At 38.5% G+C, this 27,671-nt stretch overlaps 1 protein-coding gene across 13 annotated transcripts in view; it reads right to left on the bottom strand.

Annotated features, from left to right (window-relative positions):
- Positions 1-27,671, bottom strand: part of ANKS1B (ankyrin repeat and sterile alpha motif domain containing 1B) — a 1,105,230-nt gene that overhangs the window by 299,395 nt on the left and 778,164 nt on the right. For all 13 annotated transcript variants that reach the window (XM_086712566.1, XM_025926383.2, XM_086712564.1 and 10 more), the window contains exon 16: positions 17,070-17,168. In XM_086712566.1, coding sequence (XP_086568692.1) covers positions 17,070-17,168 — 99 coding nt within the window. The remainder of the gene's footprint in view (positions 1-17,069; positions 17,169-27,671) is intronic.

Genomic DNA, 27,671 nt, shown 5'->3' with positions numbered 1-27,671 from the left:
TGGCACCACATTTTGGGGGAGTAAAGGTAAAGTGCTTTGGATGGTCTCTTAATGCCCTTTGATTACTATCTCAGGAATAAAAGAAGCAAACTAAAGTCTTTCCCAGAGAGGGCCTGAGGTATCCCTTATTTTGACAAACCTTAGACCGTGTACTAAACTGCAAGTGAAGCAATGAACAACAAAGTATGCATTATTAAAAAACATTTTCAAGACACAGAGGTGATCAACTTCCAGTAGCACAGAATAGTAGGCTGGTGAACTTCAGGGAATGATGTTATTGGCCAGACCAGTCCTAACTCTGGCCATCAGGGTTAGGGGGCAGCCCATTAAAAATTTTTTTTAATGTTTACTTATTTTTGAGAGAGAGGGAGAAAGAGAGAGAGAGAGAGAGAGAGAGAGAGAGAGAGAGAGAGAGAGAGCGCATGAGCTGGGGAGGGGCAGAGAGAGAGGGAGACAGAATCCAAAGCAGGCTCCAGGCCCTGAGCTGTCAGCACAGAGCCTGACATGGGGCTCAAACTCACAAACTGTGAGATCATGACTTGAGAAGTTGGGCGGTTATCTGGCTGAACCACCCAGGTACCCCTAGCACCCCTATTGATCAAAGGCACTGGACTCACCACAAGTTTAAGAAGTGAAGCTTCCCAAACACACAACCTCTACAAATCATGCTAGGAAAAAACAATGGCAACAATAGCAACAACTACACAACTATCTCTTTATTGCTTTGCAAGCAGTGTGTGTGCTGCCAGCCAGACATTGGCCTCATCAGCTTCATCTCTATGCACACATCGAGTAACTGCTATCAGCAGCATCACCAACAACCTGGCAGTTATCCGCCAGGTAAGATCTGTGGGGTTGTGGTGAAGAGACCAAGAGAGCCACCATTCAGTACACCATAAACATGGTTATGGAGTTGAATGACATCATTGAATAGTTTTAAAACTCTGAAGTTTTTTTGTAAAAGCTTTTTTAAAAATTCAGTGAAAGGACATGTTTTTTCTAACCATCTTTTCATTTCTAAAATCCTTGTGGAGATAATTTTGACCCTAGGTACTTTTGTTAAACATCACTATTTATTTTGATGTATTTCCTTGCTTCAAAGCTCTTCTATGAAACAAAAGCTCAGATTAAAGATGAAGGGGATTTACTGCAAGTAGAGTAAGGTGGTGAACAATGCTCACCATCATTCACATTTTCAAGCTCCACCAGTGATATGAATTATATTTGGAAAAAGATACAGGATCACTTTTTTTTTCCTCTGATGGTACATATCTTCTGACATTCATGTAGATATTTAATGGTTATGTAGCACACTGCTTTGCTCTTAAAACAGAAATTTTAAATGCTACTATCAGTCAGGAAAACTGTTTGCATGTTATTCATCTCAACAAAAAAAAAATTCCCCAAACTTGAGTCTTTAGAAAATAATGAATGTTCTGAATACCAATTCTATTTATTTGATATTTAAAAACCATGTCCTTTCTCAGAGCCTCCAGGCATATGCATAATAACATCACCCACTGAAGTACTTCAAACAGATAAATGTACCATAAAACCAAAGTTAGCAGTATACAAATGAGTAACTTATGTTCTGCCTGGGTAAGGAAATACAAAGGATATCATTCACATGGTGGCCAAAAATTAGTACAGGAATTACAAATTTGGGGACCTACCATACATTCATCCATCTGTCTATCCATCTATCCATCTCTCCATCTATCCATCTATCCATCTATCCATCCATCCATCCAGCCACTCATCTATTCATTCATTTGTTCACTCAGATACTTATAGCATCCCTACTATATTCTAGGTACTGTTCTGGATGCATCAATGAACAAAACATATAAAAGTGCCAGTCCTTATGGGGCTTACCTTCTAGTGGGGGAGACAGATAACTAACACACATAATAAATAAGGAAATTAATCAATAAGTGATGTGTTGTGAAAAAAGAGAAAGTAGAGTAGGAGGATTGGATATCTTGGAGTGTCTGTGGAGTAAGGAAGGTGTGGAATTACACAGGGTGGTTGGGGAAAGCTTCACTCACAAGGCAAGATTTGAAAAAAGATTTAAGGATGGTAAAGTGGTTGTGCTGGCAATTAGGGGGAGAAGATTCCAAGCAGAGGAAACAGGTGAGGCAAAGACCTTCAGGAAGGAGTGAGACTAGAGACTAGTACCTGTTCAAGGAATATCAAGGAAACCAAAGGGGTGAGAGCAGCATGTACAGGAAGAGAGTAGGGGGGAGCAAGTCAGAGAGAGGTAATCAGGGGCCAGAGAAGGTACAGCTCTGAAGGACTTGGAAAGCTTTGACTTTCATTTGGAGAGAAACAGGTAGCCAGTCCAAGAATTTGAGCAGATGCATAACATGGTTTAGCTTCTGTTTCAGTAGAGTCACTCTGGCTGCTTTGTTGAGAATCGTTCACAGGGAGGCATGAGTAGGAATAGGGAGACCTGCTGGGAAGCTCTGGAAGTAATGCAAGACATTACTTGGCTTGGACAGGGAGCTGGAGTAGAGGTGATGAGAAGAGCTCAGATTCTGTATGATTTTCTGAAACACAAAATAGAATGTTCCTTGTTCTCTAACATAGACTGGGAATCTGTCAGCTTGATGACCACAGCTGTGTGCATGGATTTCAGTTTGAATAGGACTGTGTTCATCTATCATGTGTGGGAATGTATGGATAAGTGGCAGGATTGGGCTTGCACGGGTGTGCTTTCAATTAGGAATCCAGAGTCCTCAAAAGACTCTTCTGCTCAAAGAAGGTGGCCAATGCATATGTATTTGATTCAAAGGACAATAGACAAGTGTCACAGGGAATGCGTTAATCCGAATGGATTTCAGGATCTGGTGCTCTGACTAGGCCCTGGCCTAGCGCCAATGGATCAGCCTTAAGAAGAAGCTTCAATAAAAAAGCTGCATCATGGAACATTTTTGGGACATCGGGAACAAAAGGAGTCAGCATAATTGGCACCGACAACTTCATCAGCAAGCAGAGATGGTGCTATATTTTAGACATCGGTGCCCTCAACCATTGGGCACCGGCCACTTGGTGGTGGTGCCCACATTGGCAGGCTTCAGTGGCACTGGCAGAACATTCAGTTGGCACTGGCTAAGATGCTTTTGATGGGTAGATACTGGGCATTGTAGCCAGCAGCAGAAACATCAGTACCTTTGACACTTTGGGCACCTGCAGCTATGAAGCAGCCTTTGGCAGTCATTAATAGCAGATTTGGCACCCTCAGTGGGTATTAACAGCATTGAGAGCACTTTTGGTAAGTCCTGGTGGCACTACTTCAAGCTTTGGTGATAAGCTAGAGCAAGAGAGGCAGAAAAGAGCAGATGCCACATGGTCAGTGAGCAGTCTGGTTAATGGTGCATGTGTGATATGAGACACCCAGAATGAATTAGTAGGAGGGATTTCAGGAAGGGTTAGAAGACGGAGAAGTGTAACCCCATTTTGAACCCCTGGCTGAGTTGCTGAGAACACCTTTTATATTTATGGTGAGGGAATAATCTAAGAACTATTTCACTATAATTGAGGTGAGAACAGCAGTCACAAAAAACAATATCTTGGCCCTTATGAAAATGTTCCCAGCCTCATTGTCTTGGATTTTTTTTGTCAGTTTAGAAGTTTTAACTGACCCAGACAGTAAAGTGACTTAGAATTTTCAGCTGTACTCATGTGAACCCCCAGTAGAGTCAGCTCTTAACAATAGTTCTAATAGTTATTATTTATTTATTTCAATAACAACTTTTAATCACGAAATATATATGTCATATCATCCTAGGCATTATCAAAATGTAAAAGGGTCTAAGGTTCCTTCTTTCCAGGAATATGTAATTTCCTTGGGTATATATTTGAATATATAAAAAAATTAAGTGTCAATGTTTTTATAAGCTACAGAAAATAAAAGGACCTTGAGTGGATGGGAGAAATTTGGGAAGTGTCTCTTCTGTAATTTCTCTTGGGGTTAATATATGGGGGAGGTAGTGACTGTCCCTGTGTGTGTGTGTGTGTGTGTGTGTGTGTGTGTGTGTGTGTGTGAAAGTAAGCATGGATGCACAAGAGAGGGAGACAGAGAGACAGAGATGCAGTGAGAGATAGAGAATGGATGAATATGGGCATCCATTTCTCCTTACTGTCTCTAGACCTAGCAGGAACACGGGCAGCAAATTCTGGCTGGACTGACACACTCAAGGGTCTATTTGGCTAAAAATACTAATTCTTTGAGATTCAGCTCAAGTGCCATCTACCTATCCAGAAAACCTTCCTTGACCCTCATGTATTTAGCTTTAACCTCCTCTGTAGTAGGACTTCTTTCCCCTCTCAAACAGTAGTTTAACTTTTTACATATTTATCTGTGTCCAAAATGTATGTAGAAATCCTTGAGGCAGGGACCAAATGTTATCCATTTTTGCATCCTCATCTCCGAAGCTAGCATAGGGCCAAAATGAACTGACTGATTGAATGGATGTACGAATCATAGATTCACTGATGAACATCTGGGAATGTGGGTGTTTGCATACATTATGTGTCTGGAGTTGCCCTAGACCTCTTTCATCTGGCTCAGCCTTACTAGGGATACTAAGAAGTGAGGTCAATTCTTACTTTGTATCTACATCAGTAGCACTTAGAAAAGTGCTCTGTCAAAAATGGACACCAGAAATGTTGATAGATGATGATGAAATTGAGTCCCAGAGGTAAAAGGCAGGGAAATCAATCTTTTCCATATCTATGCAATAACCTCTTATACTTTTGTGGAGAGAATTTCACATTCAAAAATTTCTATAATACATTTACCTCTTAGTATTAGTAAAACTATAAATACAACCTTTTCCCAACAAGCAATAGTCTCTAAGTAAAGAAGGAATTGAGGGTTAAATCTGGTGATGCATTGAAGAAAAGACTTTTAACCTGTTGGGACTCTGTGGCTTATAAATTATAAGCTTAAAGATCATTTAAAGTTATCTATTTAGCATTTATACCATTATAAATGCATAGAACAAGTAAAGCTAAACTGCATTTTCTCTTGAAGACACGAAAGAAGGAATCTGATAGTTTATTGAGCACTCATTTTCTCTGATAAGAACAGTAGTTATTTGTTAAAAAAATAAAAGTTAAATTTCTACTCATTAAAATGGAAGATGCTAGATCTGTGGGAGGTAATGAAAACAGTCACTCATTTTTTCAAAGGTGAAGGCATTGATAGGCTATTCCCAAAGCACAGACATGTGATACTCTGGTGATAGAAGCAGTAGGGGAAAGCAGCTAAAAGCATAGACTCTGGAGCCAGCCTGCCTGGTTCAAATCCCGACTCTGCCACTTACTAACTGTGTAACCTTAGGAATGTTACTTCACTTTTCTGTGTCTTACAGTTTCTTCAACTGTAAGATAGAGAATAAATTTTAAGATTTAAATGAGTTAATGTGTAGTAAATATAACAGTACCTAGAACAGTGCCTGGCACACAGAAAATTTGTGTTTAAGTGTTGGCTATTAACATAGGTGTTTGCCTATGGTGTCTTTCTGAGCATGTTTAGAAACTCCCAGGGGAACGTGGATTCTTATGTAGTTCTACCATGTTCACTATGGATCTACAGATCAAACATCAAATTAGAACCTAAAGTCAAAAGATAGAAATCTAAAATCCCATTTACCGCCAAAAAAGAAAATTATCACAAAGAAATACCAGGTAATTAAAAAGTGCTTAGCTTAGGGTGGGAGAATATTAACTCTGTTACTAGTTTAGCCTGCTCCATTGAAGCCGAGTATAGAAAACTGCTAGGGTTTGAAGTAGTATTTGACTTATTATAGCTTGAAGGGCAAAGTGATGGATGAAATTCATAGCTGGATTGATGGCACTGGCTGTATTTCAGAGGATGGTTATTACAAATGAGAAACAAATAGCGTATCTATCTGCCTGAACAAGTAAGCAAATGCTTCGGGTCACTTTCTGCTCAGAGTACCATGAGCTAGATTTCCTGTATATGAGAGACCTCCCCTTACACTTAACATTCAGAGCATGTATTTTTACTTCTATTATAGCTGTTCACACTCTGCTTTGCATTAAAATCACTTGGATATTGGTTCAACCTCCTTTGCTAGACTGTAATCTCTCTGAAGGCAGATACTGTATAATCTCAACTTTTTTCTCCTTGCACTGTGTCTGAGACATAAGTAGATGCTCACTGCATTTGCAGATATAAATTGAACACAGACTTCTCACTTGAGTGCTGCTGATCAAAAATAAGAAATACAGCCAAATTATAGTCAACTATTAAATTAGCACTTAATTCAATTATACAGTAAGGGGGAAGATGGCTCATTCAAAATGGTGGATATGTTCTTTTAGATCTCATCTATAAATTTACATAGTTCTGCTTTTCTTTTTTAAAAAATTTTTTTTTCAACGTTTATTTATTTTTGGGACAGAGAGAGACAGAGCATGAACGGGGGAGGGGCAGAGAGAGAGGGAGACACAGAATCGGAAACAGGCTCCAGGCTCTGAGCCATCAGCCCAGAGCCCGACGCGGGGCTCGAACTCACGGACCGCGAGATCGTGACCTGGCTGAAGTCGGACGCTTAACCGACTGCGCCACCCAGGCGCCCCTAGTTCTGCTTTTCTACGAAATCACAATGCCTTTAGCAATTTAATGGAACTGCACTGGCAAGTTCCGCCCACTCAGCTTCTCAGTTCATTTCTGTGTTATTATTCTATGCCATGTATCTTTATTGAGCTCTTGCTGTTCAAGGTACTCTCCATATATATGTACTCCTCTGCCACTTTCCATGTGGTGCTGGGAACTGATTATGTTACCTCTAAGAGATGCAGTCAGGATGCCCTCTCAGCCCTATGTTTATTCACTTAATTTCTTAAATAGGAAGGTCCTAGTTATGACTTTAAACACCTTTTCTTCTAGTTACCAGTGGGTTAAATAATAATCCTAAATATAGTAAAAAAATTAATTTAGTGGATGATGATCAGATTTGAAAGTTTTGCCTTCTTATCTAGAAAATGAATAATCTGCCCTTATGAGAAATCCGTAAGAATGGGAAGCCCACTATGCAATGCAGTCATAGGCATTTTTAGGCATAGGCTTATATCAAAAAGTGAGTCCATTTTGTTTCTACGTGGACCCAGGCAAGAGCAATGGCAATAATTCCTTGAGTTTTGTTAATTTAATGAGCATTACCGAACAAACACAGTAGCTATAACTAGTATTAATTTCGTGCCTCTAAATGCCAGGCACTTCATAAGGAGTTTTAAATTTACAATGCACAATAACCTAACATGGTAGGTTCTGCTATCATCCCCATTTTACTGATGAGGAAACTGTGGACTGGAATTTAATAGTTTGCCCAAGTGACACAAGTAGAAGGTGGCTAGACTAAGATTAAATTAGGTTAAATCAAAAGCTTCTAAGAGTACATTTTTGCCAAATTCCAAGTTCCTTGAAGGTGCCCTGGACTTGGACTGTTTAGCTTGGTCGTTTCAATATCTCCTTAGTACCCGTATTGTGCTTTGAAATATAGCATTTAGACAACACGGTGAGGCGGTAAAGAACCTCAGGTAAACTGCCTGGGTGTGAATCCTACTTTGTCCATCTACAATCAAAATTTTGAACATCCTCTTCACTCTGTCTACTCCCTGTTTAATATTTCTCTATAGCATTTATCATTACTTGAAATTATGTGTGTTTACTTCTTTTTGTCTGCACTCCCCTCTAGAATGTAAGCTGCAAGGGGACAGTGACCATGTAGGTTTTGTTTCCTAACATCAAATCCTCAACATCTCGAACAGTACCTATATGGTAGGTATTTCATAATATATCTATTGAATGAATAAAAGGAGACTCACTCTGCTTGTTGTGTATGCCTGGACTAGTAATTTTTGGACATAATTAATGGGATGAAGGAACCTCACCTTTTTCATGGTTTACCTTCAGTCTTTTAAAAAATTTTATTTAGTAAACATAAATATAGCACATATGATACACCAGGGTCTATTTTAAGTACTTTATAAATATTGACTCACGTAAGTCTCACAACTCCCTGGTGAAGTAGGTAAAACCAAACTTGGGGATTCTGGCTATATTCCCAACCATGAAACCATGCAGCTTCCCTGTCAATTATTATAAAAATGTCATCTCCGTGGAGCTTAATGCTCTAAAGATGTGTCTTCATTGCCCTAGAGAGTGCCCTTCTATCTTGCCCATCTTTCCTTCCTTTCTACCCAGATTAAAGAAGAAAATAAATGATTTCAGTTATTTTATTTTATTCCATTATGCTTTTCCTTCTTTGAAACAGCAATGCCTACTGTTAATAAAGCTTTTCTAAGGCCACCTTCAGGGGTAAACAAGTGGTTTGACTCCCATGGGCCACTGGACAGTGGACATGATCTATGTCTGCCTTTCTTCTTTTTCATGTCTGTTTTCTTCCTGATTTTCTAGAGCTTTTGGGTCCCTGGAACAATCCTTCCCTTCCACCCTTGAAAAGGGAGTTTAGTGATGTATGGAGGTTGTAAAAACTACCTTTTAAACACGAAACTTAAAAAAAAGCCCAATATTATAAATAATTCCTTTTCTTATGTTTAGTCATTTGGTCCTTTCTTGTCCTTTTACAGTTTCTGTCCCAGATACACAAGCATCCTCAGAGCCTTGGGTCTCTGATAGAGCACAGTATTCACCCAGGAGGCAATTGTCATGAATACAGACACTTGGGTTTCGGTGCCACTTTTGTTGCTTAGAAAAAATCTGCCTTGGGGCAAGTCATTTAATATGACCCAGACTTGGTTTCCTCACCTGTGAAAGACTCAGGAGAGATATTGAGCTAGACATTTTAAGGTCTTCTGCAGCTCTAAATTGTGATCTTCTTGGAAGAATTATGTAAGGAAGAGAAAGTGCCCAGATATTAGAGTTTCTCTTCTATTACTACTGATTTTGGCATCATTCCAAGGGAGCCATTGTTCTTTATTAAATGAGGGTGAATTTCTCAAAATTGAAGGATGACAGTTGCTGGGGATGGCAATAGATCAAAACCTATTTACTTACAAAATTCCTCCACTTTTTCTCTATAAATATTGGGGGGATTATGAATAAAAATGATATTTTAGCTCTGTGGTCTACATAATGAACTATTCCAAGATAAATTCATTTAAAAGAGAATGTTAAAAGACCTCCCCGCTTTAGCTTAGGAAGACTGCAGCTGTCATTTTGCCTTCTGAAACTGCAGAAGGATGTTGGTACATCGGTAAACATGTTAGAATCGCGCTTCTCTCACATTCAGCTTCTCTTTGGATATCTGTCCAGGCCAAACAGCTATAGTTATTTTATACACTGTATGTACTGGGCTTTGTCATTTGAAAGGGCCCAGAGAACTTGAGGAACATCAGTCACGCCTTCTCCCAAGGTACCCCTGAAGAACAGAGTAGTTACAGGCTCCATGTATGAGCAGTAGGCATGAAGCATGAGGAAAATGCTTCAGAGGACATCAGAGTTGCTGGGGTAAGAGATAATAGAAAAGATCTGAATGATTTGCTCTCACTTTAAGATTTACAGACTACAAATTACCTAAGTTTTTCACTTTAAGGTCAATTAGTCTTTCTGCCTTCCCTATTCTCCAATGGCACCAACACTTCTCCTAAGAAGTAAGTAAGCTTTTACACTGACCTAAGTGAGCATATCTGTTTGTCCCAGAATCATAAGACATTTGCAGAACTAAATAGAACTTGAAAAGACTCTCAGACCACCATAGTTTGTCTCACCAGACCTAAAGGAAGTAGAATACTCTAGATTCTGGGTCCAATTGTGTATTAACTTTAAGTTAAGACCCCTAATGCTAATGGTGCATATATGTGTGTGGGATTTCGTTGAAGAGTATATTTTCAGCAAGATGTTCATAGGCTGGTAGGTCAACATTGGGTGGCACAAAGTTTAAGATGCCAGCTGGCAAAAACAAAGAAATGCAAGTAAAAAGAATGAGGGTAGATGGAAAGTGAGTGATGGCATGGGAGAATGAAAAGTTACCCTGTCAAATGTACCTTGAGAGCTTCTGTGCCTGCAGCCTACATTTTGTCATTGCCCTTCTGAAAAATACCAGAAGAAACAGGAATAAGTGTCTGTCATTTTTCTAAGTGTCAGGGAAATAAGACTGAACCTTCCATTTTAGACTTCTAAAGAAATTATACTGGTTAAACACTTTTTCCCTAAAGCTTATACACATCTTCATCAACCATCAAGACTAGAATTAACACACATACGAATTTTAAGGAACTTGAAAGAACTAGAGTCTTTAAGAGAAAAGTTTTGGACAGGAAGCCAAACTGAGATAATGTCACATCCATAATACTTCTCTTGATATCTGAAATAACCTGTGAATCCATTGTAACAGCTATAACCAACTTTGGTCCCCAGTGTTTTGTTTTATTTATAAAGTCGGGGGAAAAACCTAGTATTTTTTGGGGGGGGGGGGCAGGGCTTGTGTTCTCTATTTCACCACAGTTTCTACCACTCCCTATGTCCTGTCCTTAAAAGTGTTTGAGTTCTCAGTCCCTGCCAGTTTATCTCTACAGTCCTGCTCACCAGCTGGTTTGTTTGTTTGTTTGTTTGGTTGGTTGGTTTCTTTGGTCAACTGTTGCCTTTTTCTATTTGTTCTGATCAGGCTTAAGGTTACATGGTCCCTTTTACTTCTAGCTTTGGTTGTTTTCAAAAATGTGGGGCACCTGGGTGGCGTCCAACTTTTGATTTCAGCTCAGGTCATGCATGATCTCACAGGTTGTGAAACTGAGCCCTGCCTTGGGCTCTGCACTGACAGCACAGAGCCTGCTTGGGATTCTCTCTCTGCCCCTACTCTGCTCTCTCTCTCTCTTTCTCTCTGTTTCAAAATAAATTTTAAAAATGTGTTTGCCAACATCCTTAACGTCTTGTCCAATAGACTTCGACCAATTCACTTTCCTAATATAGATGGAAATATGCTCCTTTCAGTGGTGAGGCACCAATAAAGACTAAACATGTTTTAAGAATTTATAATGTTTTGTGGGATTTCTGATTTGTGTGTTATCACTTAGATTAGTGTTGTTTAGATTGTGAAGTCTTTATGTGTATTCATCTCATCTCCAAGGTCTCTGATTTGTGTATGATTGTATGATGCTATTTCACACTTGACTCTACAGACCAGAGACATGGGTCTCTTTTTTGAGAGGCAATTGCAAATGTGCCTTCTAAATCATCTAACTGTGAATATCACAGCCCCATGAAGATAAATTGTATTAAAAAATAAAAAATAATAAAAAATAAGCATTTAGTAAACAAAGAAACAAACAAATATAAAAAAAAAGATGGCCCATGGAAATAAAAGAATCTTTTTTTGTTGTTATTACTGATGGGTTATTCTACTTTAACCACAAATGTAGACATGGCAACTAGACTGTAAAGTGGATCAGTATAAAGTATATTTGCAGTGAGCAGTCTTCTGATGTGGTCCCCCAGTGATCTCACCTCCAGGTATTTACAGCATCTGTAAACACTTCCTCTTGTATGTGGGCTTAATCTAGTGACTTGGTTCTCATGAATAGAATATGGCAAAAGGATGGCATGTTCCAAAGACCGTGACTTCCATCTCCCTAGCCCTCTCTTGTCCTTTCACTTGCTGTACTGTTGGAACCAGATGCCCATTGTGAGATACTTTATGGTGAGGCCTATATGACAGGAACTGACAGAGGCCAACAGCTTGTGAAGTGTTAAGACTTCTGTCCAAAAACCCTTGAGGAACAGAAACTTGCCTACAACCACAAGAGTGAGCTAGGCAGTGGGACCCTCCCACTTGGGTCTTGAGATGACTATAGCTCTGTGAGAGACCCAGAACCAAGGACCCAGTTATGCAGCTCCTGGATTCTTGGCCCACAGAAACTCTGAAATAATAAATGTTGTTTTTATATGCCACTAAGGTTTGGGTAATTTGTTATATAGCAATAGATAACTAGCACAGAATCTTGTTTTTCTATTGAAATAACAGATAACTCTGTTGTTGTTTTTTTTAACCAAAATCTTAAAATGAAGATAGGAAAGGTATTTTTTAGTCCAACCAGAGGTGTTCAGGGTCATTCGTGAAAAAATAATTGAAAATATGTAGCCCAACAAATACTGGTTAAATTGAACTGAACTGAGAGATAATGAGCAGCTGAAATGTTAAATATTTGTTATGCTGTAAAGTAGAAGTAGGCTATGGCAATGATGAACCAAACAGTGACTATCAGAAAATGTACTATGATCAAGAGTCCTGTGATAACAACGTTTACTAGTCACAATATTGTTGAGTTGGGAGTTTTGAGGAACTCCAACATTTAACTGAGGAAAATGCACAGGGGAGGAGAGGGAGTGTCAGAGATGCATGAAGATAACCAGATATTGGAGAAGCCAAAAGACAACAAGACAGTTAACATGAGTATGAGAATCTACTACAGCTAAAGCAAGTGAAGGTGGAAGGGGGTATATGGACTTTCTTCCCTACTGGTAACCTTAGCACTGGTTGTGTGCAGTGGTAGCAGAGGAACTAGTTAGACCCAAGAAGGTTGAAAAATTAATGGGAGCAAAAAAAAAAAAAAGGGGGGGGATAGTGAGTATAAACAACTACTCAAAACATCCAAAAGAGAAAAAACATAAAAATATCAGGAAAGAAAATATTGAAAAAGAAGGGGCAGGTGACATAAAAGTTGCTAGTGTGCCAAGAATACATTTGATTCAGGATGACAGAGATTAAGACAGCTGACATAATATGGGCTTTGACACAGTCTTGTAAACCTTTAAAATGAAAGTGTTTTTGAATTCCTGACTTCCAAGTGTTATATTGTCAAAGGACAAAAGACATTATGCCTTTTTAAAAGGTTTTTAGAGGATTATCCAAATACTTGGTCACATGGAATTCTTACCTAAGAAAAGGTAAATTATGTGTTGCAAAATAAGTAATCAGATAATTTCCCCAAGTCTAGGGGACAGAAAAAGTCTAATATGCTTACAGTTTCTAGGAGAGTGAAAAATAAGTCACATTCTCATGTTATGGTTCCTTTCTTAAAAAGAGAAAAAGGGCGAAATTTGATCTTCAGAAGTCCTGGGAAACTTTTAGACCTAAGAAAAGACTGAACTGGGGTTGGTGAGGAAAGTGGATATTGGGTGAAACTGGATAATTAAGCTTTGCAACTAAAGGTCAAGCATTATAAAAGACAGAGGGAAATAATGAGTGGAAGAGAGGAATTCATGTGCTTAATGCTCTTCTATGTCTGCGCTTAGAACACTGGAATACTTTCCATGTGTTTGATGTATCAAATGTACTCGAGAACATGCAGACCTTTGCACTGGCCAATATTTCAATATTAAAAAGGATACAGGAAAGAAAAATCACTATTACCAAAGGAATAAACTTTTGTCTTTGAAACTTGAAACAACAAATACAAATAAAGCATGAAAAAACATGCTTTGAAGTGTGCTAACAGATCAAGATTGCATTTAGCAAACCACCTTTTCTCTGTTTAGGAACAATCTCACAGATTCCAAAACACAATATGTTAATTAAAGGATTTCAGGTAGCAATCATGGAATATTTTTCGTGACAGATGAAGAACAGATACTCTGAACACTAAAATTGCATAAACACAACAAAGAGACATTGTGTCCCTTTTGCAGCAGCGCAAAGTTAGAGTGAATGCAAATGAATGTGCTGGGGGTAAAATTACACTATTAACCATCTGAAGATTGGGCTCATTACCTAAGAAGGCAAAGCATCAATTTGTAGCATTATAACATTCTGTTTGTGCTGCTGAACACGTGTGTGGATGTTTTTATATATTCTCTACTCATTTGGGTGCATGGTAAGCACTTTCGCATCAGCCTCTTGATAAAAGCTTAATTTTGTATTGTTTCGGTTACATTGTTTTCTCTAATGGGAATGATATTCTGTCTTAAAAATAAACACTCCATTTATTCTCCAAATAATTCTGAGTTCAGGTTCTTCTGTTTCTCATTATCAAATGGCCTGTACACTATTACAGATATATCTTATTGAGCACACTGATTTGAAAAAATGTATATTTGAATACCATGAGGAATATATTCATTCAGTCAGTCACTCATTCTTTCACTCTGCTAATGCACATGTATTGGGCTAAGAACACTGGGAAATTCACGGATGGATGCAACACTGTCTCTGCCTTCAGGATGTTTCTAACGTCAGAAGTGGTAGAGTGTTATTAGTACCTTCAGGACAGGCATAGAGCTATCGAATATCCGAGGAAAGAGACAGCAGTGTATTCCTGCCTTCTACAAACTTTTTTTGTTTTTTTGACCATCTAGATGTTATTGGCACTGTTCTAGGGCTGGGTATATAGAAGGGAACAAGATAGTCAAGGTCCCTAAGCTCATGGGTCCTGAATTTTGGGAGAGAGATGAAAAATAAGGAAAAAACAAACAAATAAATAATGTAACTTTGGATAGCCATAGGTGCCATGGAGAAACTAACGCAGGGCAATGGGAAGGACAGTGATAGTATGTGAGGAGTGTGACTTTGAGGTCTGAAAGCCTCCGTGAGGAGATCGTAGCCGAATAGAGGTTTGATGATGTATAGGAGCAAGTGTGAAAATCTGAATAAAAGGCTTTCCAGACAGAGACCAGTATGGAAAGGGCTTGAGGCAAAAATGAGCTTGGTATATTCTGGAACAAGAAGAAGCCACATAACTAGAGTTTAGGGAAATAGGAGAGTGAGAGATGAGGTCATAGAGGTGGGAACAGGCCAGATCCTATTGACTTCTGTAGGCTACGATAAGGATTTTATTCTAAGTGAGAAGGGAATCCATTGGATATTTTAAACAGGGTGTGGCATGATCTGATTTACATTTGAGAAGGAGAAGGATCATTCTGGATGCTGTGTGGAAATTCAAATGTAGAGTCATAAGAAAGGTAACTAGTACAGAGATTAGGTGTCTATGAATTAATTATCCAAGCTAGAGAGAACCAATGAGAAATTGACTCCAGTAGTCTAACTTAGAGATGATAGATTAGAACCCATCATGCTAGTTCAGTTAGAGGTGGTTGGTTTGGACTAGGGTGATAATTACCAATGTGAGAGGAGTGGTTCCCTTTTAGGGGAAGTTTCACAAAGGAAGTGATATGGAGCTACTTGAACTGAACTTTAAATGATGGGTAGCATTTTGACAAGGGGGTAGTCACTTAGTTTATTGAGTGCCTATGATGCACTGCACACTGGACTGGGTGTTGGGGATACAGTAGTGCCGAAGTCCTTGTAGACAATGAGGAGCAACTTGCTGAGGAAGTAATATTTTAAGATACAAAAGTAGTGAGGTGAACAATACGCTTATAAGAATTACTTCTGGAATTAGTTCTAAGGTCGCTTTATTGTTTTCCTTTTACTGTAGAATATTGTATGATGCAACTCCTTTGTATGCTTAACTCTCCTTGAATTTGCAAAAGTGTTAACTTTCTATCAGTAGAAACTCAGTTCACTGTCAGTTGGCAAATTTCATCAGATCACTTCCTTAGAAACAGTGGTTAATATTTATCTTTCTCATTCTGAGAAATTATAGCCTCATTAGGAAGGAAAAGAGCAGAGGAGGATACAAAGTATATAAGTTTTCATATCTAGGTGTAAGTATTACTGCTCATCTGCTTTCAGTCTTGCCCCCTGAATCTTTTCCCAGCTGGTTGACCCAACTTCAACTTTTCCTCCTTCTAATTCCTGTTGTATACTGCCTCCCAAATTGACTGGCCTAAAGCAGTCCAGTCATGTCTGTTCCCTAGTGTCTACAGAACAAATTTCAAATTCCTTAGCCTGACACAAACTAACCCAACCTACTTTTACTGCTTTATCTCTGACTATACTCTCTACTCTCTAATTGTTTTAATTACACTGGATTTTTTTATTTTTCTAAAAATTATTAAACTGTGGTGAAATAATAAAACATAAAATTTACCCCCTTAACCATTTCTAAGTGTACAATTTAGTGGCAATGATTGAGGACATTCACATTGTTGTGCAAAATCCCATTGCATTTTAAATCACACAGTAGGGGCGCCTGGGTGGCGCAGTCGGTTAAGCGTCCGACTTCAGCCAGGTCACGATCTCGCGGTCCGTGAGTTCGAGCCCCGCGTCAGGCTCTGGGCTGATGGCTCAGAGCCTGGAGCCTGTTTCCGATTCTGTGTCTCCCTCTCTCTCTGCCCCTCCCCCGTTCATGCTCTGTCTCTCTCTGTCCCAAAAATAAATAAACATTGAAAAAAAAAATTAAAAAAAAATAAATCACACAGTATTGCTATTCCCCTAATACTCCTTGCAATTTATATTTATATTTATATGATTTCTGCTGACCCCTGAAATGTTTTCCCTTTCCTTATCAGTTAAAGTCCTACATATCTTGCAGACCAGTGCTAGGATCCTACCTCTTGCTTTAGGCTCCTATGAAACCTTATCTGGAAACAGAAGGTCAACTCTGTTGCTAGGTAACAGTGCTTACAGTTAAAATGCCACCTTGGTTGGCAAATTGCATCTTGACTGGGAGGATTTATACATGAACTATAAATACCTGATGGGGATGTGATACTTTGGTCTTTCTTGAGTGATGACGCTTATAATTAGGTGGATTCCTTGCCCCTGGAGGCTAAGTTTACAGAATTGTACAAGAGATATTGCCTCTTATGGGACATGACACTTCAAATCCAGGACCATTCTCACACTCATCCAATATTGATCTTGTCTTCTTGTACCTGAGCTGTCACCTGAGAGGCCTGTGCTGATGTTTGTACCAATATAAAGGACTCTCACTGAAGAGAAACTCTGAAGGTGCCCTGATGGTCAATGGAGTTTCCTCTGTGACATCCTTCTGATAAACCTAAAGCCAAGCATGGCCCATAGTAGTCTTGTGAGTCTGAATGTTTGGCTGGACCTAATAAGAACTGCTTTTGGGAGTTGCATCAAAATGTAGAAATGTTGTCCTAAGTACTAATAACCCTTGCACATCTGGACTCAAAACTGCTGTACATAGGGCCAGGGTAAGAAAGCATTGCTTACCTTTGGAAGGAGCTGGATTGCCTGTAGAATTCTTTGTCTGTGCCCAGAATTAAGGATTCCAATTTCCAATAAATCCTGATCTTCCATAACATTACTTCCCTGAAACAAAGCCAGAAATGTTACAAGTTAATTCAGGCATTTTTACTATGGGTAAATAAAGATTTATTTAATGCAGAGAAAAATAACCAACAAGTGATCTGATTTCTACATACAAAACAGTCATTCTTCAGTGAGGGTGAGGGCAAGTAAGAGGTCACCTATGTGACTGAGTTGAAGGTTCTGGGAAAGCTTCCTTCCCCCCAGAAATGCTCTCATGACTTACTATTTATGGTTGGGTTATCTGTATTGGGGATTCATTCCTGTGGCTTCAAACTCTGTTCCTGGAAGAATGTAAATGCTTCTAGGAAGAGCTGCTGTTTAGGATCATCAGTGATCTGCCTATATGTTGATATGAATGAATCAGTTTTGTCTTCCCCTAAAAATAGATTTTGAGGGGCGCCTGGGTGGCTCAGTTGATTAAGTGTCCGACTTTGGCCCACGTCATGATCTTGCAGTTCGTGAGTTTGAGCCCCACATTGGGTTGTCCGCTGTGGGTGCAGAGCCTGCTTCAGATCCTCTATCCCCCTTTCTCTGCCCCTTCCCCACTTGTGCATGTGCTCTCTGTGTCTCAAAAATATATAAATAATAAAAACAATTTTTAAAATAGATTTTGAGAAGAAAACTGATTAAAAATTATAGCATACTAGGCAGGTTAAAAGTGAGAATTAATAATTAATCTTAAAACACTGAATGCCAGACATCTCTGATCAAGATATGGCGATACAACAATGAATAATTTGCAGGCCCCTGTCTTTATTCTTTCCATTCCAGGTATGGAAACAGATTTTCAAACTCAGTTAAGATGCTGTGAATATGCTATGGTGGTAGCACGTGCTTGGGGGCCCTGAAGGGATCCGGGATGTGTTTTCAGTTGGAGATCATGACTGAAGCCTGGTTAGGACCTAGCACTGAAAAGAGGAAGGACAAAAGTGGAATTATGTGCAATGTCCTATGGGTGAGAAAGAACACAGCACATTTGGAAGCACTGGCTTCTTGGCTGAGTTGGAGAGAGGAACAAAAGGTAAGGCTGGCAAGGTAAGCCAAAGCAGACTGTTCAGACATTGTACACCAGGCTGAGGAATTCAGACTTCATCCTGACCGTAACAGGAAGCCACGGACAAATTTTAAGAAAAGGAGTTACATGATGATATTTCAAATTTGGAAAGATCAATTTTAGATTCTGTGGCTGGGCCTCTGTTTCCTTACCTATAAAATGACAAAGTTGAGCTACAGGGTCTCCAAGGACCAACCTAATCCTGAAATTCTCTGATTTCAATGATATTTTAGGCCTTTGATTAATATTCTAATACAAAAATTTATAAATTGCTTATTTTGTACCTAAAGATTTTAGTCTTTTGTAGTTTGTAAGCTAGAGTTTTCCTTTAAATTGAGAGGTCTGTAGAGAAGCTCAGAACTGGATCACTCCTCTTCTGAACAAATCAAACTGTCCTACTAATGTGTAACACAAAAACACTTGTGAGTAGAAATTACAGAACACATATTTATGTAGAGCGGTGGTGCTGATAGACAGTTAAAGCAAAAGAGAGTGAATTGGAAAGGGCAATCCTGAGAGCATGGAGACTCTTGGGAGGCTATTGTGGTTGTTCTAGAGACAATGTGGGCTTAGACCAAGGTGGTGACCATGGGAGATAGAAAGAAATGGGTGGGTTTGAAAACTATCAAGAAGCTTGATTCAGTGACTGAATATATTGAATGATGGAGAAACGCAGGACACACATTAGTTCTAGTCTTGGGCAGTGGGGGTGGATCATGATGCCTTTTCCTGAGATAATAAAAGAGGATGGGCCAGTCTAGTGTGGTACAAAGTGAGACTAATATCTTTCTCTGTACAGGGACAGAACAGATGGATATAAACAATTTAATATCATACTACATTATAATGGATAATTGATTGTTCTTAGAAAGATTAAAGCTGTAAGAATGGTACCATAGTTAGAGATTTAAAGTGGGCATTCACTGGACACAAACATTCCACCTACTCATGGTATCATTCCTATGCTTAAGCTACCCTGGCCTTCTCAGAGGAAGCAGAACGAGCCAGGTATATAGCAGCATGATAATGAAAAGCCTAATGAAAAACAAATAAAGCCAGTCTTGGCAAAATGCCACAGGAAACATTGCTCTCAAGAAATTACTCTGTGCACACAATAGAGCATGGCTAAGAATATAAATGGCTTCATTTTGAGAAAGTGTTTTTATTTTCAGAAATGGACTAGCATGTCATGAGTAGGATATATGATACCACTCTATATTTGACTTTTAGTCTCTAAAGGGTTTTCCAAAAGGAGTTAAAAGGATCTTAAAAAACAAAAACAGGGGCGCCTGGGTGGCGCAGTCGGTTAAGCGTCCGACTTCAGCCAGGTCACGATCTCACGGTCTGGGAGTTCGAGCCCCGCGTCAGGCTCTGGGCTGATGGCTCAGAGCCTGGAGCCTGTTTCCGTTTCTGTGTCTCCCTCTCTCTCTGCCCCTCCCCCGTTCATGCTCTGTCTCTCTCTGTCCCAAAAATAAATAAACGTTGAAAAAAACAAAAACAAAAACAAAAACAGAAGACAAAAAATAAGAAACAAAAAACATTGTCCATCTATGTGTTAGATCACTACCAGGTTTTCCATGGGCTAAATTACCAGCCTACAACTTCAGCTCATATGAAATGTACTGGTTTCTTTGTGCATACACAAAACAGACCAGAATTCTGATGTGTCTTGTGTTTGTCTTCTGTCTGTGTCTTCTGTTTCAGTAAATATAGATACCTAGTATCTATAGGTAATCCTGAGAATTTGTTTTTAGTGTTTGAATACTGAAATTATTTGAAGAATTAAATCCTTAAAACCACTGTTCTTCTAAACTACCAATATACTGTTTTCTCTATCTTCAGTAGGAAGAACCTTTTTGAAAAATTGTAGGGAAGTTAGACATCTCTTTGGGGCAAATTTCCTAGCATATGGAATAATTACCAAACACTTTTGAAAAATGAGTGAAAATTTGGGAAAGCACAGTGCAAATGGTGAGAATGTGCCCAAGGGGAAATGGTACTAATTTTGGAAACATAAAGAAAAGGATTCACTGTCCCCAATGAGGCATGCTGTTAGAAATTTTCTATTTTCTCTCTTATTGTAATATATAGAGATACCAGAAATATCCTGTGCATCATCTAGCCAGTCTTTTTTTTTTTTTTTTTTTTTTTTTTTTTTGAAACACCAGTAGGCTTGGAATCTGAAGATCTGGATCTAAATCTTGTTTGGGTAAACTTGGTTAAGTCATGTATTATTTCTAGGCCTCATGGTCCTCACCCGTAAAATGTAGTTCAATGAATACTCATTCAGTTCTAAAGCGGTATGATTTCAGTCATGTCCAACTTTTGATTAGTATCTTTATGTATAAATATAGATTGTATAATTTGAAGTTACATTTACATTGCAATTACATTTTAGTGTTTCAGAACTTGCAACCTAAAGATAGCTTTAAGAAGTACAGTTGACTCTTGAACAACATGGGTTTGAACTGCAAGGGTCCATTTAAACCTTGATTTTTAAAACAAATACAGTACAGTACTGCAGATCTATTGGCTTTTCCTTATGACTTTCTTAATAAAATTTTCTTTTCTCTGTTACTTTATTATAAAAATACAGTATATGATACACATAACATGCAAAATCTATGTAAATTGACTGTTAATGCTATTACTAAGGCTTCCTGTCAACAGAAGGTATTAGTAGTTAAGCTTTGGGGGAATCAAAAATTATATGCAGAGTTTTGGCTGCACGGTGCAGGTGTGGGGGGTGAGGTCAGCACCCTGAACCCCTGCATTGTTCAAGGGTCAACAGTAATTACAGAGAAGTGCAAGAATGCACTTTTTTTCTTGACAAATTAATCTCAGGACTAGGTAGGAATTTATAACATTTCTTATTAAAATAAATGATAGAATACCTTAGTTTTGTAATATCATGGATTCTTACAGCTTTTTGGAGAAAAATAAAATATTTCACATCTTGCAACTAACCATTTCATTTGCATTTGGGTAACAGATGTGCCATCAAGGACAATAAACATTTCCATTCTTCCTGGGGAGCTGGAATTTATTCTCATGTTATCACCTGCCTTCACTAAATGTTAGAAAAATCCCAGCTTTTTTTTTCCTCAATAATAGCTGAACGTAAACTCTAGCTTTCTTCCTCCTCCATTCATTTTTCACATGGCTGCTAGATCAATGTTTTTTGGAGTAGAGCTTCATTATGTGTGTCTTCTGCTTAACCATCTACTATACTGCACTCTCTACCTCCTCATCACCAGTACGCGTGCTGTGTCTACTTCCGCATCTCCCATTTACTTCTCAACCCACCACAATAAGCCTTTACCCTCACTAACTCCATAGAATGTCTCTGCCAAATGGTAAGAAAGACTTCTAAATTGCCATATCTAATTGATTCTTTTCAAACCTGATTTCAAAAAAATGCATTGGCCACACGTGGCTGGTGGCTACAATACTGGACAACACAGAGAATTTTTCTGTTATCTTAGAAAATTCTACTAGACAGTACTTCTCCACAATTAAAGGCATTTAAACTATAGTTGAATCACAGAGATGGGGCAAAAATGGGGATTGCAAGGGAATCAGAACAGGGAGTCAGAAATACTCATGAGTCATCCTTAGGATATAATTGATGTGCTTCTTAGTCAAAGTTCATGAACATAAAATTTAAGGACGTTTAGCAAATTTTCTTCTGATTTTTCAGCCATTAGGAAAAAATAGTAGCCATTCTATTTTCATTAGTGTTTCTTTATTACAGGGCTAGAAATATATGCTATCAAAATGACAAGCCCAATTGAGGAGTAATTTATTATTTTGTTAGCATGCTACCAGGCACATTGCACAAGGCGTTTAAGGAATAATAATGAGTAGATAAAGTTGCTTAGTTAATGACCTAATAGAAGGATCAAAGGCCCAAGGCAGTGTTTTTAGAATAGCTGTTCTTTTACTGACAAGAAATATCTAATCCAGGGGGTCTTTATTGCTTTCTTAAGTCATGTAATGAGGAAAAATAATATATTTTATGCACTGAAAACTGAAATTTCTCTGACTCTGGGGAGCATACTTTATGTATTAGATTTTTTCCAGCAGTGATAAGCAAAGAAGATGACCAAACAGAATAAAAAGCAGTGTTTTGTTCTTAATTCTACATAAGAAATAGAACAGCTATTTATTGAAATCATCTCAAATATATCTAAATTAATAATTTGTTTCTCTCAGAGCTCCTCTTATTTTCATAACCTCAGTATCATATCATATTGATTTAGCAAACTTTCCTTCACATTGCATATTATATATAATAAGTGCCTACAAATGCTAGGGAAACATATTTAAGCACTATAGGGAACTTGTTTCTTTTTAATATAGGCTTAAGTTGGATGTTATTTATTCTCTCTCTTTACTCAAAGACTGAAAAAATCAAAAGGATGCTGTCAATTGGAGAAAATTTCTTTTGCTCTATAATTAACTAAACTAGATTCTTCTCCACAATTTGAATGGCCTGAAATATTCAAAAGAGAATATTTGTATAATAGAATGATAGTAAGATCTTGCAAACTCACACATGGAGACACACATATAATATTCTTGGAATAATGCTACCTCTTAGCCTCTATAAAGGCTTTGAGTCAATGTGATATCAACTTACAAGTAAACCCAATACATGTCTTTTCTGCATGATTAGGATGGTAACTATTGGGATAAGTCCCAGATTTATAATTCCCCTATCAGTGTTGGAACAAAGCTTTATTTTGTTTATCAGACAGAAATACGGGTACCATAAGTGATCAGATAATGGATGATGTGCTTCTTCCAATTTTATTTTTAAAAATTTTAAAAGTGTGTGTGTGTGTGTGTGTGTGCGCGCACGCGCTTCTTCCAATTTTAATTCCCTCTCTTACATGAATGAAATGACAGTGGAGGAAAATAGTGTATATTTTTTACCTCTCTACCTTAGCCCTCCATTTGAAAATATTCTGTCTACTGCAAGGGAATTTCTTGCTCAAAACTTAACTAAATCTTCACATTCTTAGCTTAGGAAGAGAGTTTTCTAAGTTCTTAAGACCACATGGATTATTGATTCAAGTAAATGTCACATCACTGAGCAATAAGTTAGAGAGCATCTTATATATGTAAGGTATATATTTTAATAAATAACTTATATCTTAGAATTAGTTTTTAGGATCACTATTTAGCAGCAAACATGATTACAATGCATTTTATGCTACCAGTTTCCCCCTCTTTATCTTTCAGGCCTATATCCCCTTTGAAACATCTGTTCTGATGCTATGGAAAGACAGAGGTGGGAGGAAGTTAAGTAATCAGGTATTTATTTTCAAAGTATTGTGCAAGGTTTGATGATATCATAAGTTACAATTCTAATTCCTTTGAGACATGTCTTCATGTAGATTTTAGAATTATGCATATATATAAAATACCTCAAAGTCATTTATACAGTAACTTGTATTGTCTTGGTCAAAAGTTTCACAGATGCAAGAGAAAGCCTATTCAATTTTAAGGATGTTAATCCACAAGTCCTACAAGAAGAAATGCTGATGTGAACAAAACGTATTTGTATGCTCTTACTTTCTTCCAGATACATTCATATGAAAATATAAAGCTTATGAACACCCACTGTCTTCTTTCGATTTTCACACTAATAGCAGTTCGTGTAAGCATAGAGTAAATTACACACTTACTGAGTTCTTATTCTGTGCCAGGCACTGTTCTTATGCCTTAGACATATCACTGTATTTAATTCTCACCATAGCTCTCTGAGGTAGGCAGTTAACTTGCTTCCATAGCTAATGGGAGCCTTTCTTATAACTATTATCTGGTACCACCTCCAGTGCAGTTAGTTTAGGAGAGAAAAGGTTCAGTACAAAAATGTAGCTAGACCGAAACCATTTGCATTTTGCTTTAGAGCCATATGAAATTCACATTTGAAAGCAAGTGTTCCAACATAGTTTACGTTTGATTTCACAACGTTTGAGTAACAATGACTTTTTCTTTATAGAACAGGATTTGGAAAGCTGTCTGACCTATTCTTCCCTCCTCTGCTCCAGTCCTTTCTGTTCACTGAATCATGGAATCAGGGTTGGCAGGGACCTGGGGGGTTTTCTTGTCTAAACGTTCCCTCACTAACTGCAAAGCTTTAACTTCCCTCTCTCTTTTGAAGCGTGGTGTCTAGCTGGGTTACACCATTCCCAAAGGGGTAGGGAGGATATTAAATGTTTTAAATGGTCTTTCCCAATAGCTGGATTTGAGCAGGGGGGTGGGATGGGGCTGGAGGGCCACCTCAGTCCTACTCTTTTAGTTCCCACTGCATTGCAGACTGAGTGTGACAGGAGAGCTATTAGAAGAACATGCCAAAAGTAGAGATGAAAACAGTTAGCAGCTGTCCTGTGTCCTTTTCCAATCATAAGCTGTGAAGTTTAAAAAAATTTTTTTCCTTGGGTAGGCTGTACATAATCTTGGCAGGTATCTGAGTTTTGTTCTTCCATCTAATATGCTGAACATTCCCCAGTGCCTCACAAGAGAAAAATGAGCAGCAATTAGGTTAGCTTGGACACCCTGCTCTTAACAGAAGAGGAACATGGCACCTTCATATTTGCAACAGGGTCCTCGTCAAGTGATCTCTCACTGGTGATACAGAGCCCTAAAAAGAAGGCTTCTCTCTGGTGAAACAACAAGAATTTGGTCCTGAGTATGAAGCAGGAAAAAAGTGCCTAAAATGATTAATGTTAACTAGCAGCCATTGAGCATTCAGTGAGTACCAGGTACTCTGTCCACCTTATTTAGAACCTTAGTAAGTTCTAAGTTCTACACTTGATCTTAGCCAAAAGGCCGAGAAGCAATATAAGTTCTAAGTTCTAAGTTATAACACAGGAGGCAATATCTTCATACTGCAGACAAAGAAACTGAGTCCCACAGCTGTGAAACCTGAAAGAGCTTCTGGGCTGACAACAGAGAGCCCAATGTGGGGCTCGAACTCACAAACCATATCATGACCTGAGCTGAAGTCAGACACTTAATGGATTGAGCCACTCAGGTGCCCCCCAGAGCTGTGAAACCATTTAGCAAGTTCACACAGTTAGTACACGATGGATCTGAGATCAATGTTTTACTCTTTCGGATTGTGACACTCATGTTTCCTTCACTACCGAAAAGGAACCAAATGTTCAGTAGAGGACACTTTCTAGATGGAGATTCCAGTCAAGAATGTGTAACACTGCCAAGAAGTAACTCCCATGATGCTATTTTCAGCCACAGCCTTACATATATATTGACACACCACTGGGATTGACTGCCATGGTTTCTCCAACACATTTTATTTCAAATAAATTATTTACCTTCTGAAAGGTTAAGCAGTTAGTTCTTCCAACTGCCTTAGTGTAATCTAGAGCCAAGCATGTTAATATAAGTGATAGAGTCTGGCTAAAGCACCAAGTAACTTCTCATGTTCTGAGCCAGGACTATGCTAGTAGGTGGGAAATAACATCATGACATCAATTTGGCATTTCTCAGCTCTTCTGTAGAGCCTTGTCAAACTATCTGGCTGGTCAACTGGGAAAGGCCATGTTTGCATTTCTTTTCTTTAGGTCTCTTTCAAAGCCAGGATTTAGGGAGGGGGATTTCTGAAAATCAACCAGTAAGGTAGAAAATATCTGGGAATGGATAAAGGACATTTGTGTCCCTAATTTAACATGTTCTGAATCTGGAGAAAAGACAGTCCGTTGTAGTCTCCTGAGAAGCCTGTCCAGGCTGAAGGAGGCTGGGATGCTGAAGGTGGATAATTTAGTCCTCTGGGAACTGGTAGACTGATCATAAAGACGACTTATTAGTCCATTAAAGAAACGGTTGTCCTCAAGGAGCAGATATCTCCAGATTTAAAGATGATGAGGTCACCTGATACTGAGAGCTATATTCAGAAACAGTCAAATAAACTTAGGAGGAGAAGAGCAAAGAGGAAGAGAAAGGCAGGGGCGGAGAGAGAGAGAAAGAGAAAAAGTATTGCTTGTTAAGGGTGAGGGTGGTAGTGAGGAAAGTAGGGTTGCCAGATAGAACATAGAAATTCCAATTTATCTAGGATTTTATATTTTTATTTACTTAATCTGGCAGTCTCAGAGAGGAGGCTACTGAACACTGGAAATGAGCTACTGGAGTCCAGTCCAGAATTGAAACAACCACTGATGTAGGACTGCCTTTAACATATATTTGTTCACCTAATATGTTGTGAGCACTTACTATGTGCCAGACACTGGGCTAGGTCCTGAGACACAGTGAGAGCAGAGCAGATAGGCTTCCTTTGCTTTTAGAGCTTATAGTCTAGTGGCGAAAACAGGAAAATAACAAAGTAAAAAAAACCCCACAAGTAATTATTATTTAGCCAAGTTTTATATAGGCCACGAACTATTAAGGGCTTTATTTTGTTTATTGCTTACAACAACCCCTGTGGTTGGTACAATTATTACCCTTATTTACAAATAAAGAATTGAAGGCACAGAGAAGCTAATAATTTGCCCAAGTGTACATGCTTAGTAAAATCTGCCTTAAGGAAAATTAATACAGTGTTGTGGTTAGAGAAAAAATTACAAAGGAGACTTATGTTAGAAAGAATGGTCAGGAAAGCCTCTCTGAGAAAGTGACATGTAAATTGACACATGAGTGATTAAAAGGAGCAACGCAACCGTGAGAAGAGCCATTAGACAGGCATTGTAGAAGGAAGAGCAGGTGCAAAGGCACTGAGGTGGGAAAAGAGCCAGGTAGATTCCAGGAACAGACAGAAGGCTAATAAGACTAAATTTAGTGATTGAGGGTGAAGAGGACATTGGAGGGGGAAATAACACATTGGAGGGGCATAGATAACACAGACCCTGATAAGGGCTTTGATTTTATTCTAAGTGCAATGGAAAATGTTGAAGGACATAAACTGACTTACATTTTTTACTATACTCTGGCTACAGTATGAAGAATGGATGGAGGAATTGGGTGACATGGAACTTGAGGTAAACAGCCTGTATTGAAATAATCAATAGCCTGGAGACACTGAAATCTGAGGAAAATGTGATGAAATATGATCTGTTGGAGAACCACAGGAACTGGTCTCACTGGAGAGTCAAATTTCCAAACTATATACAATCTTTCATTTGAATCAAAAAGAAAAGTCAGATGGTAAAGATAAAAGTCATAATTGCTTCTGACATAGGGTCCAAATTGAAACAACCATGGATAGAGATTGAATAATACCAATCAAATGTAAACATCTATACTCCATGGACTCAGCATTTGTATTACTAGGTTGTGGTAGACATTGTTGGTAGGCTGATCCCCTCCTTTGCAATCTCCTACCATGGAGTTTGGACAAATTAAATGTTTCAGCCTCCCTTGAAGCTATGGGTGGGCATGTGACAAAATTTACCCAGTTAGGAACTTCTGGAAAAGCTGTTGCTTTT

Source organism: Puma concolor, chromosome B4 (genome assembly GCF_028749965.1).
Source record: "Puma concolor isolate L17-30 chromosome B4, mPumCon1.1.hap2, whole genome shotgun sequence".
Taxonomy (NCBI): domain Eukaryota; kingdom Metazoa; phylum Chordata; class Mammalia; order Carnivora; family Felidae; genus Puma; species Puma concolor.
Note: the sequence above shows the minus strand (reverse complement) of the source record. Positions and strands in the feature narration are given on the sequence as shown.